At 34.3% G+C, this 18,627-nt stretch overlaps 1 protein-coding gene across 1 annotated transcript; it reads left to right on the forward strand.

The window, feature by feature from the left end:
- Positions 1 to 5,547: 5,547 nt before the first annotated feature.
- Positions 5,548 to 18,165, forward strand: LOC117345264. The gene is made up of 6 exons (XM_033908309.1): positions 5,548 to 5,650; positions 6,755 to 6,921; positions 9,060 to 9,153; positions 9,715 to 9,832; positions 10,496 to 10,568; positions 16,791 to 18,165. The coding sequence occupies exons 1-6, from the start codon at positions 5,575 to 5,577 to the stop codon at positions 17,148 to 17,150; spliced, it is 888 nt and encodes a 295-aa protein (XP_033764200.1). The 5' UTR covers positions 5,548 to 5,574; the 3' UTR covers positions 17,151 to 18,165.
- The last annotated feature ends 462 nt before the right edge of the window (positions 18,166 to 18,627 follow it).

The following is an 18,627-nucleotide window of genomic DNA, read 5'->3' on the forward strand; positions in this document are numbered from 1 at the left end:
AAGGACGAGTTCCCATAATTACAATTCCCATGACAGATGCCGACTACGGACGGAAACATTGACAAAACTAGGTTTCGCGAGATGTGGGTTGATGAACATGGGACAGTTTTATGTTCGACATCTTGATCTAATTTAGTACTATTATATTTCCATGTGCGATATAAACTCAGATGTTTGTTGATATCCTCAGTGGCTCCGTAGTCATCACATTAGTTCTCATTTTGAGAATGTGACAAACCAGTATTTGACCTAGATTCGCCTGTCGTCGATGAAGCAGAAGACGCTCACTGTCTAGGAGCACGTGGTCTTATTCTTTGTAGTTACTCAACAAATCTAGATGTAGTTGTTCGCCCTTTACCCTCCTTTATCGATTTTGATTCAGAATTAAGGTTTCGTTTCGATATTCATTGTTGTTTTAGTGATCTGGATAACTGTATATATGGACTCTATCAATGTTTCTGGATATCACAACCTTCTGAGGTCAACATACACTTGTGTATATACTTTATTATATTTATTAATTGGATATACAACACATAAAACACCTGTGTTTATATACGCTTGTATTACACAAAGGATAAGTAGATTATTCAATATTGATAAATACTTCATGTTCTCTAAAACACACCCTATGTATCAATATATATGTTTGCATCATCATACAACCAGTAATCCGCTCGAGGGTTTTATTTATATCAAAGTACCCGTAATTCAGGATGTTTACATAAATCTTGACATTCAACAATCTATTGTTTCCTAACAGCTTGTTCTTATCGTTAGGAGTGCATACTCGTGAAATCGATTTACAAGCTGTCAGAAGATGCTTTACAATTTACCAATAAGACTAGAAATGGCCGCTGTATATGTGTGTTACTATAAATCACTCTCACCACTTATTACAAGGAATTATTTATAACATGTAAACTACAAATAGTAAATGTCTGTTTCCACACGTTTCCAATAAGACTGTGGTTACTTACAATTTATTGGAACGCGAGGAGACATTTATCACGAGGGAAATGTCCAATAAAGTCTACCAGTCTGTAGTGTTAACTCTTTAGGTCTAGTGCTATCTGTCCAATATATACAATATGAAGCAGATATTACAACAATACATTTTGATATATTTTGTTATGGGTTTGTCTATTTACAGAAGTATTACATTCGGTATAAAATATACTGGTATATTTTCGTTATGTACTTTGCTATGAATATAACCCAATATATCCTATTTACCATTTCATAGATAACTTATATAAAGTTAAAATGATGTCTTAGAACTAATAACTTTACTAGCCTAAGTGTTGAAAACTGTAAGATTGTAGATGATATCATGGTTGATTGTCTAAACTTAATTTAAATAAAAAATAAGCTCAAATGATATTTTATATGCAAAACATATCAGTTCAAACTAACTTCAGATTTGCTCCGTTTCCTGTGCTGGCCACGGTTAATGTAAAGGGACGTAACTCCTATAAACTAGCTAAGTTTTGTTTTTTAAAAACCACGTTCCGCTTACGTCAGACATTAAATTTATATTTGCAGTATTTTCATACGTCTGTCGCTAGCCTTTACAATTCCAGTTGACTTATCCAGATTAAATTTTCCGTTTGACAAACCTCCTGGGTCTTGGAAGCCTGGTGGCAAGACCCCAAGAATGGTCACATATATTAATTTCAGGTTCAATTATCTTCTTACAGGAAAGCACAATTCTGGTTTAACAGAACGTAGTAGATCACCGACAGACTGGGATGACAATCTATACACGACATGTTGGGTACACCGGGGGTCTAAGGGGTGTCACAATACATTTGGTTTCAGCATCAGCCAGCTTCTTAGGAAACAACTGGAGATTAGAAGGTACCCAGATATATTAGGCCAAAATAAATATATAGCTGGTTTGGCGTAACCCGCCCGACCCAGAAAAAATCCGCCGACTCAAAAAAAAAATATATTGTGAAAAATAAAACATTGTTTTTAACGATTTGATTGTTCCGGATATCTATGTAGTTGCTGTGCAGGTTTGAAACTACCTCTCCCAAACCTAAAAAAGGTTGGCGTGTGTTTCTTTTGTTTAAGAACACAAAATAAATAATGATTTCCATATTCTGGTTTGTTTTCGTATTAAAGGTTGGAAAATCTGCGTTCAGAACTGTATACAAAAATTTCAGCCCTACCTACCTACCCATATGTAAGACCTCCTGGTCGGGTTACAGCCCTACCTACCTATCCATATGTAAGACCCCCTGGTCGGGTTACAGCCCTACTTACAAAAAATAATGTACCTACCTACCCATATGTAAGACCCCCTGGTCGGGTTACAGTACTACCTACTGTACCTACCTACTTACCTACCCATATGTAAGACCCCCTGGTCGGGTTACAGCAAACCAAGATATTTTAGGGTGGTCTCACCAGCGTCTTGCTCACTCCGCTACAGGTTTGGAGAATGCAGAGGCAATAGTAGGGTCTAAGATGCAGATACGTATCGTAATGTATGCGTGTTACGTATAACGCTCTGGTGGCATCTAGTTGACCACATTCCTCTGTCAATGTGACCGTACGAGATACATGTATTTACTTTGCATATGTATAAACCAAAAGCCACATCAACACTCATCACCTGACTCACCGAAGCTGCAGCAGGAAGTAAGTGTTGATGAAGAAAGCACGGTTTAGTGTTGAATCAAATATGTCATTTAATGTACGTGTTTTGGTTTAATCTCAATCGTAAATAAAGACATTGCAAATTAATAAAATAGCATGAATGTGAGATTGGTGACATTTTGATGAGTAATATACAGCGTCGGTAAGAAGCATTTCGACGCTGTGTCGTTACAGACATTTCTTCCTTGCCTTTAGTTGTTTTTTTTTTGTTTCAGTCAACAACACTGTAGGTATCGACAACAACAGATATTGTTTTCCGTCACAATTTGCATATATATACATCATACGATGGCATTAACAGTAATGGTACATATCATACGCTACATTTGTTTTTTGTTTGTTTTTTTGTTTAACGTCCTATTAACAGCCAGGGTCATTTAAGGACGTGCCAGGTTTTGGAGGTGGAGGAAAGCCGGAGTACCCGGAGAAAAACCACCGGCCTACGGTCAGTACCTGGCAACTGCCCCACTTAGGTTTCGAACTCGCAACCCAGAGGTGGAGGGCTAGTGTTAAAGTGTCGGGACACCTTAACCACTCGGCCACCGCGTGTCGGGACACCTTAACCACTCGGCCACCGCGGCCCCTTTTCCGTCACAAGTGATTGTTGATGAATACCACAGGTCTATCACGAGTGTAAGCAGTAAATAAACTTATCATAAGTGATAGAATAAGGAACCAGTACTTGTCCACGATAAAGTGTGACACGGCCCCTGATATGGTAAAGTGTGGATTTAGGTCAAAGATCTACTAACTGGTAGTTTGTCTAGAAGAATTTTAGTTACATCATATAAGATTACATTATAATGAAAAACATCGATATAATACGAAAAACCATTCGTAGAACTTCCATAGCATTAAAAGTTTATCATAATTATAAAGTTAGTTAATTTATCGGGATTTCCGTGACAGATATTGACTATTGACGGAGAAATTAACACAAGATTTCGAGAGTTGCTGGTTGATGAAGACAATGAGAAAGTGTTAAGGTCGATATCATGGTAGTATTTAGAAATATTATATCCCCTTATGTTTTATGACGTCATACATGTTTCATGTTTATTGATATTCCTAGTGGTTCACCACCCTCACTCTTCTTTGAGATTTTGACTAAACCCACATTTGACTTGAATTTGTATGGCGGGTGTCGTCGTGACCTAGATTTGTATAGCGGGTGTCGTCGTGACATAAATTTGCATGGCGGGTGTCGTCGTGACCTAGATATGTATGGCGGGTGTCGTCGTGACCTGAATTTGTATGGCGGGTGTCGTCGTGACCTAGATTTGTATGAAGGGTGTCGTCGTGACCTGAATTTGTATGAAGGGTCGTCGTGACCTAGATTTGTATGAAGGGTGTCGTCGTGACCTGAATTTGTATGAAGGGTGTCGTCGTGACCTAGATTTGTATGAAGGGTGTCGTCGATGAAGCAGAAGACGCTTGCCCTCTCGGGTCACCTGGTCCTGTTCTCCCTGTACTTTTTTGTAGGAGTTTAAAAGCAAATCCTCGTTTCATCAATTTTGAGATTGAATTGTAGTTACTATGTCGGAATGTTTTTTTTATATGTAACGTAAGAACCGTAATTAATGCTTTGTTTTGCCATCAATACATTTTCATGTTTTAAGGATAACATTCATCATAGCAGATGGTAAATGAAATACATTTCATACTTTCCAAAATTTACACGTGTTCTATCATAGCATAAAACATAATTTCCACACAATATGTCAAATTATTTTGTTTTGACCTCAATATGCTTATCAAATTATACCGCAAGACAAGCCTTATAAATGATCTGCATACAATATTGAGTTGTAACAGTTTGGTTTGTTTTTTGTTTAACGTCCTATTAACAGCCAGGGTCATTTAAGGACGTGCCAGGTTTTAAAGGTGGAGGAAAGCCGGAGTACCCGGAGAAAAACCACCGGCCTACGGTCAGTACCTGGCAACTGCCCCACGTAGGTTTCGAACTCGCAACCCAGAGGTGGAGGGCTAGTGTTAAAGTGTCTTATAACAGACACTTTCGATTACTTGAAATAAAATACACCAAAATTCTTCAAAAACGAATGTTAAAAAATATCGGCTATACCAGGTTTCCAAAAAGGTATAGGTCGTTTTTCTTCTTTTTAAACATGTTTTTCTTTTAAATATTCTCAACACTGCCTCACCTATGACCTTTAACGAAGTATTTGCACCTGCGAGGAAGCTCACGTGATCTATCACCTAGCCGAGACGTCTTTAAATGTCTAAAAGGTGTTTACTGCTCACTGTATGGTGGTGAGGACTGGTTGTCAGTATGATGTGATCGGGTATCTTCTAGGGCCCCTTCTAGTAAACTTTAGTTAATTATGTCAATTATCCATTAATTGTAGTTATGAATATGATGAAGATTACATGCCGAGAGTTATAAAGTAACTGGACTGTTGATATGGTACCTCTGACGAAATGACATATTGAAGGTTGTAGTGACTTTTTCATAGACTTTGGTGATAATTTCGAGATGATATTTCGCTATATTTGAACTGTAATTACTGTGAGATCAAATAGTATAATAAACAGGTGCTTCATCCTCTCCAATTTATGTTTCTTTTTAAAAATTCCATTTTTGTTGGTGTTGTGTTCATTAGAATGATTGTGTAAGAACAATTTAAAAATAAATGGAGAATGAGAAATGCTAAAATATTGAACATAAACTATTATTGATGTTTCTGATACTTTCCTTTTGTCGTTCATCACAGAATAATCGCGTGGGAGTGACGGTTATTTAATTTGAATACAGAGAGCATGACGAACACAACAGGAAATACACATCAATGATATGCATGTGATCTAAATTCAGCACTTATTGCTATCTGGCATGCGTGACTATAAAAGCCTGAACCGTAATCTGTCCGAACACAACGTGACTTAAGCATGTTGGCCTTATATCTGACTTCTCTTTCCTTCCTGGGGAACATACATGCTTCGTCTATTTCACTTCAAGCCAGAGGTATGTTCAGCATATTTAACAACTATATTCATACAAACAAAAACGCCAGAATTTGCATTGATTACTTTATTAGTTAATTATTATTGTTGCAATTGTAAATATCATCTTTGTTGTCTCAGGGTATAATTTGTACTTGTTTTATAATCATTTCCACCTATGTTACAATAATACGAATCAAATATTATGATAACATTATAAAACTCACTCTCATGTGTCTGATTGGAAGCGCGTCTCGGTCCCAATGTGATTAAAAACCGAAGGGTAAATGCACGTGGTCCAGCACGTGGTTTGTTTTTTTTTTCAATTTTTATTTTACATTCATTTATTTATCCGTTTCCTGTTTTAGACTAAGTAATTTCAGAGAGTCGTAGTAGGTGTAGCGAGACATGAAATTCCGCATCCCAGACTTCCATTTCAGTGCATACACATAAAAATGTTAAAACATTCTGTCCTATTTCCATTTAAGCATTGATGTAATTTTTTTTAGTTTCATCGAGGTATGAACGAAATTTTGTTTGCAAACTGTATGAATCCAGAAGTTTGCAAACAAAATTTGTTTCATACCCCTATGAAACTAAAGAATAATTGACATCAACGCTTATAATTAATTTTTGAAAATAATTTTCTAATTTAAAACATGTTTTATGTAGAATTTTACTGGTTTTATATGGGATTCTTTTTCTCAAATCAATACGCAACGTCAATTGTCGTATTGTGACGTCACATTTTTCGCGCCATTCTCGGAATATTTTTCATTTAAGCATTGACGTCATTTTTTTTTTAGTTTCATCGGGGTATGAAACAAATTTTGTTTGCAAACTGTATGAATCCGCGTAGCGGATTCTTACAGAAGTTTGCAAACAAAATTCTCGGAATTTCTTTCATAGAAGAATGAAAAGAATTTTTCGACCAATCACAGTATTTACCATGAAAACAAAGAAAAATTAATTATAGTGGTATGAAAAAGAAATTTCAACCAATCAGAAAGCCGCATTCTGCGTACAAACAATAGAAAATTAATTATTTGCATGTATTTCCCTATTCAGTTTTGTTAACGAATAGATCAGACGAAAACACAGTTTGAAGCACTACCTAAATTTCTAGATTCTCCACATTTCCTGCCTGGAACTGCTTTGGGTCACGTGAATGCTCTGGATGAAACTTCCGGTTTATGCGCGAGCAGAGTAAACCCCAACATCCTGTACAGTCACAACGATAAGGGGGACGGACCCAAAGTTTATGCGATCAGTGCTCTCACTGGAGAGTTAAAGGTAAACTGCTGCAATAGCCACTGATCGTCATAATATAAAAATGTTATAATAAAAAAAATCAGCTTCAGATCCTTCAGGTCATGCGAAACTCAGCTCGCCACATTCAAACACGACCTTGCACAAAATAACAACAATAGCAAACAGACAAATATCATCATCATTGACTTCACCAAAGCTTTCGACAAAGTTCCACATTAACGCTTGCAGTACAAATACGTATATTATGGCATAACAGGTAACACACAGGTAATACACAGACATGGAACACAGACTTTCTCTCACAACGCACACAAACAGTAGTACATAAGGGTAAAACATCAGACACAATACGCGTAACATCAGGAGTCCCTCAAGGAACCTGTTTGGGACCTATCCTTTTTCTTATCTATATCAACGACTTCCATGAATGCATACAACACAGTATACTCAGACTATTCGCAGACGACAGTATCATATACAAAACAATTCACAAAAAGGACGACACAATAACACTACAAGAAGACGTCAAGGCAGAAGAACAGTATGAATCGAGTTGGCTCACGAAGCTCCACCCAGACCAATGCAACATCATAAACATAACGCGAAAACGAAATACAATACCCAACAATCACACACTCCAACAAGTAGACTATAACAAATATTTAGGCCTTACACTACAAAACAACCTACAATTGGACAAACACACCAACAACATCACCTCCAATACAATATATCACTCGGATCTTTTTGAAACGCAATCTCAAAATTAGCTCACCACATATAAAACATGCATACAAAGCCCTAGTGAGACCCAAACTAGAATACTTCTATATGGGACCCCTATAACACAAACCAAATTCAACAGACAGAAAAAACACAACGCAGAGTAGCACGATATGTCAACAACAAATACCACAACACTAGTTCTGTCACAGACATGATATACAATACGTACAAACTTCAATGTCCAACACTACAAACACGACGGCTGCAATCCAAACTAATACTATTCTACAAAATAATACATCAAATAGTTGCCGTTGATTGCATGACCATTCTCAACCCAGTAGACACCAGAACTAGACATGCGCATACACACTCATTCAGAAATATCTCTGCTACGAAGGACACATACATCAGGAGTCCCTCGTTGAACCTGTTTGGGACCTATCCTTTTCCTCATCTATATCAATGACTTACACGAATGCATACACCACAGTGCACTCAGACTATTCGCAGACGACAGTATAATCTACAACAGTGGAACATCTTCATGTAGCAGCAGTACAATGCACTACACTTGAGGATTTCAAGACACATATCCCCTATGTAGCCCTTGAAGTCCTCACACACTAATCATCCAAATCGTTTATCTTATCAGGAAAAATATCACCAATCTCTGTAAATAACACTCTCACGCCTCTGTCATTTCACCAAACAGAAAGCTAAAGTAATCGTCATGACTGACGGAATTGGTCAAACTAATTGTGCTGGTTGCCTCGTCAGTACCAAAAAGGGTAAAGTGCAGGTGTAAATTGGCAAAACAGTTTTGTGTACCATTTCTATAGAAAACTTTACAATGCGTGACTTCAATAAGGTAAAATGACGATTTGGGTTTTCATAGAACTCTCACACATTCGTAACAGCAATATCCTGTTAAGTGGCCGGATGGTTAATGTGTCCCGATACTTTATCACCAGCCCTCCATCACTGGGTTGAGAATTCAAAACCTACGTGGGGAAGTTGCCAGGTACTGACCGTAGGCCGGTGGTTTTTCTCCGTGTACTCCGCTTTCCTCCACCTCTAAAATCTGGCACGTCCTTAAATGACCATGGCTGTTAATAGGAAGTTAAACAAAAACAAACAAACAAAAGTAGCGTATGTATGTAGCATTACTGTTAATGCCACCTTATGATGTATATGTAGTGCGTTGATAATATTTGTAAAACTTGTGTCCAATCCTTTTGCAATATATGGTAATAAAATATGTTTAAACTAAAAATATGTATTGTTGTGGAGAATATCTGGTCACTGTGTTTATTGTTTTATCCAGTCATCCTTTTGGTTGTTTCCTAGAGCCAGTTGACCACCTATCTATTCCTATACGATTCTATTTCCTGTCTTGTTACTTGTTGGCTGGTATATATTTTTATCAACAGACAACCATTCATGTCCATGGTGCCCATAACTATGACTGGGAGGACATCGCGTGTGGGCCTTGTGACGACAACGGGGGACACTGCATATATATAGGTAGGTGTGATTGTAATCAATATCAAATGTGTTTTCCGCCAGTAAGCCAGTAATCGTACCGATAGTCATTACAAACACAAAATCACATTTCTTGTGTAACATTGAGGATAAAAGAAACTTCATCAAACATTATAGAGATTTAACAATTAAATCAATGTTGTTTATTGTATATCATATGTGTTTAAGGAAAGGAAAATATAACAAACAGGGCACTTGTGTAGATAAATAAATAGATAAATAAATAAATAAATCCATTATGAATTGTAATCTTGCTTGTCTATGAAAGAAGTTCTTAATTGTAGACTTGTTTTCGTTTTCCATTCCTAGACAAAATTTCTTTCACATGTAAATTGTTTGAACAGCAAGTCTGTTTTAACTAAATAAATATGTGTGAGAGGAAACGATCTCCTAACAATAACTATTCTCTTATACCCGTACAGTTCTATCCTATATCATAGAGAGGGCTCTTTATGGGTTTTTTTTAACAATAGTCATTCATAAAGACAGCAAAATCAAGTTTCTTCAAATTCTGACCGAATTGTCTTCCTTGTCCGCTTTTAGGTGATATTGGTGATCATTCCGGAGATGGAGCACATAATATTATTTACAAAATTCGAGAGCCAGTCATCAGAGATTCCCAAGAAATTACGGTCGACGTCGAAGCGAAGCTTACTTTCCGGTATTATTATTTATACGTAATATGTACTAAGTATGTAGGTTTTTATAGCTATTTATAATGCATATTGACTATTTTAATTATAGAAAATATGTACTAAGTATATTTTCTTGTTTTTTTTTGTGTTGTTTTTTTTCTTTTTGAATTATATTTAAATGTACTGAGTATATTGGTTATTTATACTTATATGTATTGTGTACTAAGTATATTTTCTTGTTTTTGTTTTTTTGTTTTTGTTTTTGTTTAATTATATTTAACATGTACTGAGTATATTGGTTATTTATACTTCTATGTATTGTGTACTAAGTATATTTGTTTCTATGATGACATGTTTTTTTATAATCATATATAATGTGTGCTAATTATATTGGGATTTTTTTATAATTATATAAAATATGTACTACGTGTATTGGTTTTTATAATTATAAATAAACAATTCGATAATTTTTCTATAGTTTAAACCGATTGGTACGATCTAGTAATATACATTATATTTAAAACTAAATTAAAACAAAAATGATACTTATTAATCCTATAAAATAGCTTAAGGAAATACGAGTATACTACAGAGCACAGAGTATTATAATATTAATTATCTCAGAACCTTTACTACATAAAATGAAATTTAAATCAATTTTTTTTATCATAATTATGTTTTTAATTTAGGTGGAATCCTCAACAACAAGACTGTGAAACACTTATGGTGGACCCACAACGTAACATTTACGTCATATCTAAGGTAATACATTACACAACTTATGGTGGACCCACAACGTAACATTTACGTCATAGCTAAGGTAAATACAAAATTGTACATTACACAACTTATGGTGGACCCACAACGTAACATTTACGTAATATCTAAGGTAATACATTACACAACTTATGGTGGACCCCCAACGTAACATTTACGTAATATCTAAGGTAATACATTACACAACTTATGGTGGACCCCCAACGTAACATTTACGTTATATCTCAGGTAAATACATTACACAGCTCAGAATGTTTACCATATAGAATACTCTGTATAGTGTGTATAAATACATTACACAGCTCAGAATGTTTACCATATAGAATACTCTGTATAGTGTGTATAAATACATTACACAGCTCAGAATGTTTACCATATAGAATACTCTGTATAGATAGTGTGTATAAATACATTACACAGCTCACAATGTTTACCATATAGAATACTCTGTATAGTGTGTATAAGTACATTACACAGCTCAGAATGTTTACCATATAGAATACTCTGTATAGTGTGTATAAATACATTACACAGCTCAGAATGTTTACCATATAGAATACTCTGTATAGATAGTGTGTATGAATACATTATACATCTCAGAATGTTTACCATATAGAATACTCTGTATAGTGTGTATAAATACATTACACAGCTCAGAATGTTTACCATATAGAATACTCAGTATAGATAGTGTATAAATACATTATACAGCTCAGAATGTTTACCATATAGAATACTCTGTATAGTGTGTATAAATACATTACACAGCTCAGAATGTTTACCATATAGAATACTCTGTATAGTGTGTATAAATACATTATACAGCTCAGAATGTTTACCATATAGAATACTCAGTATAGATAGTGTGTATAAATACATTACACAGCTCAGAATGTTTACCATATAGAATACTCTGTATAGTGTATATAAATACATTACACAGCTCAGAATGTTTACCATATAGAATACTCTGTATAGTGTGTATAATGCATTACACAGCTCAGAATGTTTACCATATAGAATACTCAGTATAGATAGTTTGTATAAATACATTATACAGCTCAGAATGTTTACCATATAGAATACTCTGTATAGTTTGTATAAATGCATTACACAACTCAGAATGTTTACCATATAGAATACCCTGTATAGATAGTGTGTATAAATACATTACACAACTCAGAATGTTTACCGTATAGAATACTCTGTATAGTGTATATAAATACATTACACAGCTCAGAATGTTTACCATATAGAATACTCTGTATAGTGTGTATAAATACATTACACAGCTCAGAATGTTTACCATATAGAATACTCAGTATAGATAGTGTATATAAATACATTACACGGCTCAGAATGTTTACCGTATAGAATACTCTGTATAGATAGTGTGTATAAATACATTACACAACTCAGAATGTTTACCATATAGAATACTCTGTATAGATAGTGTGTATAAATACATTATACAGCTCAGAATGTTTACCATATAGAATACTCTGTATAGTGTGTATAAATACATTACACAGCTCAGAATGTTTACCATATAGAATACTCTGTATAGTGTGTATAAATACATTACACAGCTCAGAATGTTTACCATATAGAATATTCTGTATAGTGTGTATAAATACATTACACAGCTCAGAATGTTTACCATATAGAATACTCTGTATAGTGTGTATAAATACATTACACAACTCAGAATGTTTACCATATAGAATACTCTGTATAGATAGTGTGTATAAATACATTATACAGCTCAGAATGTTTACCATATAGAATACTCTGTATAGTGTGTATAAATACATTACACAGCTCAGAATGTTTACCATATAGAATACTCTGTATAGTGTGTATAAATACATTACACAGCTCAGAATGTTTACCATATAGAATACTCAGTATAGTGTATGTAAATACATTACACAGCTCAGAATGTTTACCATATAGAATACCCAGTATAGATAGTGTGTATAAATACATTATACAGCTCAGAATGTTTACCATATAGAATACTCTGTATAGTGTGTATAAAAACATTACGCAGCTCAGATTGTTTACCATATAGAATACTCTGTATAGTGTGTATATAAATACATTACACAGCTCAGAATGTTTACCATATAGAATACTCTGTATAGTGTGTATAAATACATTACACAGCTCAGAATGTTTACCATATAGAATACTCTGTATAGTGTGTATAAATACATTACACAGCTCAGAATGTTTACCATATAGAATACTCTGTATAGTGTGTATAAATACATTACACAGCTCAGAATGTTTACCATACAGAATACTCAGTATAGATAGTGTGTATAAATACATTACACAGCTCAGAATGTTTACCATACAGAATACTCAGTATAAATAGTGTGTATCAATACATTACACAGCTCAGAATGTTTACCATATAGAATACTCAGTATAGATAGTGTGTATAAATACATTACACAGCTCAGAATGTTTACCATATAGAATACTCTGTATAGTGTGTATAAATACATTATACACCTCAGAATGTTTACCATATAGAATACTCTGTATAGTGTGTATAAATACATTACACAGTTCAGAATGTTTACCATATAGAATACTCTGTATAGTGTGTATAAATACATTACACAGCTCAGAATGTTTACCATATAGAATACTCTGTATAGATAGTGTGTATAAATACATTACACAGCTCAGAATGTTTACCGTATAGAATACTCTGTATAGATAGTGTGTATAAATACATTATACACCTCAGAATGTTTACCATATAGAATACTCTGTATAGTGTGTATAAATACATTACACAGCTCAGAATGTTTACCATATAGAATACTCTGTATAGTGTGTATAATACATTATACAGCTCAGAATGTTTACCATATAGAATACTCTGTATAGTGTGTATAAATACATTACACAGCTCAGAATGTTTACCATATAGAATACTCTGTATAGTGTGTATAAATACATTACACAGCTCAGAATGTTTACCATATAGAATACTCTGTATAGTGTGTATAAATACATTACACAACTCAGAATGTTTACCATATAGAATACTCTGTATAGTGTGTATAAATACATTACACAGCTCAGAATGTTTACCATATAGAATACTCTGTATAGTGTGTATAAATACATTACGCAGCTCACAATGTTTACCATATAGAATACTCTGTATAGTGTGTATAAATACATTACGCAGCTCACAATGTTTACCATATAGAATACTCTGTATAGTGTGTATAAATACATTACACAGCTCAGAATGTTTACCATATAGAATACTCTGTATAGATAGTGTGTATAAATACATTACACAGCTCAGAATGTTTACCATATAGAATACTCTGTATAGATAGTGTGTATAAATACATTATACACCTCAGAATGTTTACCATATAGAATACTCTGTATAGTGTGTATAAATACATTACACAGCTCAGAATGTTTACCGTATAGAATACTCTGTATAGTGTGTATAAATACATTACACAGCTCAGAATGTTTACCGTATAGAATACTCTGTATAGTGTGTATAAATACATTACACAGCTCAGAATGTTTACCATATAGAATACTCTGTATAGATAGTGTGTATAAATACATTATACAGCTCAGAATGTTTACCATATAGAATACTCTGTATAGTGTGTATAATTACATTACACAGCTCACAATGTTTACCATATAGAATACTCTGTATTGTGTGTATAAATACATTACACAGCTCAGAATGTTTACCATATAGAATACTCTGTATAGTGTGTATAAATACATTACACAGCTCAGAATGCTTACCATATAGAATACTCTGTATAGATAGTGTGTATAAATACATTATATAGCTCAGAATGTTTACCATATAGAATACCCAGTATAGATAGTGTATAAATACATTACACAGCTCAGAATGTTTACCATATAGAATACTCTGTATAGTGTGTATAAATACATTACACAGCTCAGAATGTTTACCATATAGAATACTCTGTATAGTGTGTATAAATACATTACACAGCTCAGAATGTTTACCATATAGAATACTCTGTATAGTGTGTATAAATACATTATACAGCTCAGAATGTTTACCATATAGAATACTCAGTATAGATAGTGTGTATAAATACATTATACAGCTCAGAATGTTTACCATGTAGAATACTCTGTATAGTGTGTATAAATACATTATACAGCTCAGAATGTTTACCATATAGAATACTCAGTATAGTGTGTATAAATACATTACACAGCTCAGAATGTTTACCATATAGAATACTCTGTATAGTGTATATAAATACATTACACAGCTCAGAATGTTTACCATATAGAATACTCTGTATAGTGTGTATAAATACATTACACAGCTCAGAATGTTTACCATATAGAATACTCTGTATAGTGTGTATAAATACATTACACAGCTCAGAATGTTTACCGTATAGAATACTCTGTATAGTGTGTATAAATACATTATACAGCTCAGAATGTTAACCATATAGAATACTCTGTATAGTGTGTATAAATACATTACACAGCTCAGAATGTTTACCATATAGAATACTCTGTATAGTGTGTATAAATACATTACACAGCTCAGAATGTTTACCATATAGAATACTCTGTATAGATAGTGTGTATAAATACATTACACAGCTCAGAATGTTTACCATACAGAATACTCAGTATAGTGTGTATATGAATACATTATACAACTCAGAATGTTTACCATATAGAATACTCTGTATAGTGTGTATAAATACATTATACAACTCAGAATGTTTACCATACAGAATACTCAGTATAGTGTGTATAAATACATTACACAGCTCAGAATGTTTACCATATAGAATACTCTGTATAGTGTGTATAAATACATTATACAGCTCAGAATGTTTACCATATAGAATACTCTGTATAGTGTGTATAAATACATTATACAGCTCAGAATGTTTACCATATAGAATACTCTGTATAGTGTGTATAAATAAAGTACACAGCTCAGAACGTTTACCATATAGAATACTCTGTATAGTGTGTATAAATACATTACACAGCTCAGAATGTTTACCATATAGAATACTCTGTATAGATAGTGTATATAAATACATTACACAGCTCAGAATGTTTACCATATAGAATACTCTGTATAGTGTGTATAAATACATTACACAGCTCAGAATGTTTACCATATAGAATACTCTGTATAGATAGTGTGTATAAATACATTACACAGCTCAGAATGTTTACCATATAGAATACTCTGTATAGATAGTGTGTATAAATACATTACACAGCTCAGAATGTTTACCATATAGAATACTCTGTATAGTGTGTATAAATACATTACACAGCTCAGAATGTTTACCATATAGAATAATCTGTATAGATAGTGTGTATAAATACATTACACAGCTCAGAATGTTTACCATATAGAATACTCTGTATGGTGGGTATAAATACATTATATAGCTCAGAATGTTTACCATATAGAATACTCTGTATAGTGTGTATAAATACATTATACAGCTCAGAATGTTTACCATATAGAATACTCTGTATCGTGTGTATAAATACATTACACAGCTCAGAATGTTTACCATATAGAATACTCTGTATGGTGGGTATAAATACATTATATAGCTCAGAATTACACACTCAGAATGGTTTCCATATAAATACTCTGTAGGGATAATACCATAGACTCAATGTTATTACCCTTATACTCGTTTCAGGAAGGTGTAAAATCTTATACTCAGACAGTTACCATATCACCACTACCATGTCATGCATATGTGATACAGACATACACGCTCAGAAGTTTCCTATATAGAAATCTGTATAGGTTATAATCATTACACAGTCAGAATGTTTACCTATAGATACCCTGTATAGATAGTCAGTATACATACATAGACACAGTCAGATGTTTCCGATATGGAGAATGACCGGATAGAAGTGGTATAATAATACCAGCTCAGAAGGATACCATGAATATTCAGTATGTGGTATTACATTACAGCCAGAAATTATACCAAGAATACTTGTATATGTCGTATAATACAGTCATACACTCAGAATTTGTTACTATGACACTCAGTATAGTGGTATAAATACATTATACAGCTCAGAATGTTTACCAATAATAATACTCAATATACATGTAGATAGCTAGTTTGTATGTGTATCTATCTACAGGTAGACGACGGTCAAGGTCAACTCGGGGTAATCAGCAGTTCTGCTTGGAATACTCCCACAGTGACAGTTAATGTTAGTCACCTCGTCACACTTCCGCTTTCAACCGGAAGTAATGACCCCACGGGCGGAGACATATCCCCTAATGGTCAGGACATTTTGATACAGACCCACCATCAGGTTTTCTATTGGCAGAAAGCGGACGGGTTAAGTATCAGAGAATCATTGCTTCAGAGCCCTGTAGGTGTCCAGTTCCACTATAATAAACATGCGGAGGCCGTGGCGTGGGACGCGGACGGCAGGGGTTATTATACCGTTTCCGAGGGACACCATGAAAATCTGTATTACTACGCAAGGCAATGATCACTACAATACCTCATTTTCTGTCGTATATCTGTCGATACACCGAATATACGTTACTTTGTTAGACCAATTTTCTTATTATTAAAATTTTTTACTATTACTATATTTCGTTTTCCTGTAGTATGTACCTGTATGGTACCTTCAAATAAGATACACTGTTTGTAACAGTATCGTACAGTTAAAGTCAGCCGCTCGTATTGGAAGGACAACCAGGAAATACCGAAACTGTATGTCAAACTCAGAATTACTAAAACGAGAACAAACTATGGACGTACTATATACCATACGACCACACCTGAAAAACTAACCAAAAGAGATACCTGGGTAGTGACGACAGAACAACATATAGCGTATCAGTGAGCACGGATGTCAGTTTATAGGGATAAACAGGACGCCACATCGATGAAAACAGTAACGAATTTAAATGGAAACGCGGATAAATAAAACCTTTTTTTGCGCTTTTTTTTTCATTTTATTTTCCCTCTTTCTATCATTGAGGTATAGATTTCGATAAAACTCATCTCTGGTCAAATCTTGGCCGTATTATCAACATATATACACAATACTTTTGGGTACTCGTGTCCTGCATTGACTCAGTAATTCCATAACAGAATGGCATACAAATGTAGTGAAAAATTAAAAAAAAAAAAAATAAAAAAAGTGGAAAATAAAGCACTTCAAGAAAGTCGGAGGAGGATTCTGAGAAATGTTTTAAACGTATTAATTAAATCTTGTACAAAAGACACAGATATTACATTGTAGTATCGTTCAATACGTTAATCGTTAATTGAGAGTAAGATAAAATAGACCCAAAATGAATTAAACTGTACCATACAGGTGTTTCGTCCTACTGGGACTCGTCAGTGATGATAAGAACCGAAAGTGATACATATAGGTAATCAAGAAATAAAAGTAAAAGGTTGAAAAGTGTCAAACCCAAGTATATTTATAGTGTCGTTCCATTTATAGTATAATCAATGCAGATTTCTTTTCCATGCTATTATACATGTGTATATACAAAAAAGGCGTTCCGTACCAATTTGGGAAACGTTACATCGATTGCCAAATAAAGTACATACAGCCCAGGCGGTCGGGTAGTACATTGGTAGCACACCTTTAACATAATCATCAGGTACCCTGGTGTCCCCCATCTTCGCTAACCAAGGGTTACTCTACGCTAAGCTCCATGTGAAATGGAGCTTAGCGTAGAGTAACCCTTGGTTAGCGAAGATGGGTGTCCCCCAACAGTAAGATCCTTCACGCGCTTCCACTCTAAGGCAAACATGTGTGTTATAAGGAGAGTTTACGACATTGAAGCAGCGACGCGTGGGCAAGTGTTTTATCTGAGTTAAGAGAGACAACCTGTAAACAATGACTTTAAAGTAGTCGTATACAAACGCGCCCACGAGATCTGACATGGAAGGCCATAAATGGACGGTAATGTTGGGGTTGTATTTCCTTGTTGTCTATTCTGGGA

This window comes from Pecten maximus, chromosome 16 (genome assembly GCF_902652985.1).
Source record: "Pecten maximus chromosome 16, xPecMax1.1, whole genome shotgun sequence".
Taxonomy (NCBI): Eukaryota; Metazoa; Mollusca; class Bivalvia; order Pectinida; family Pectinidae; genus Pecten; species Pecten maximus.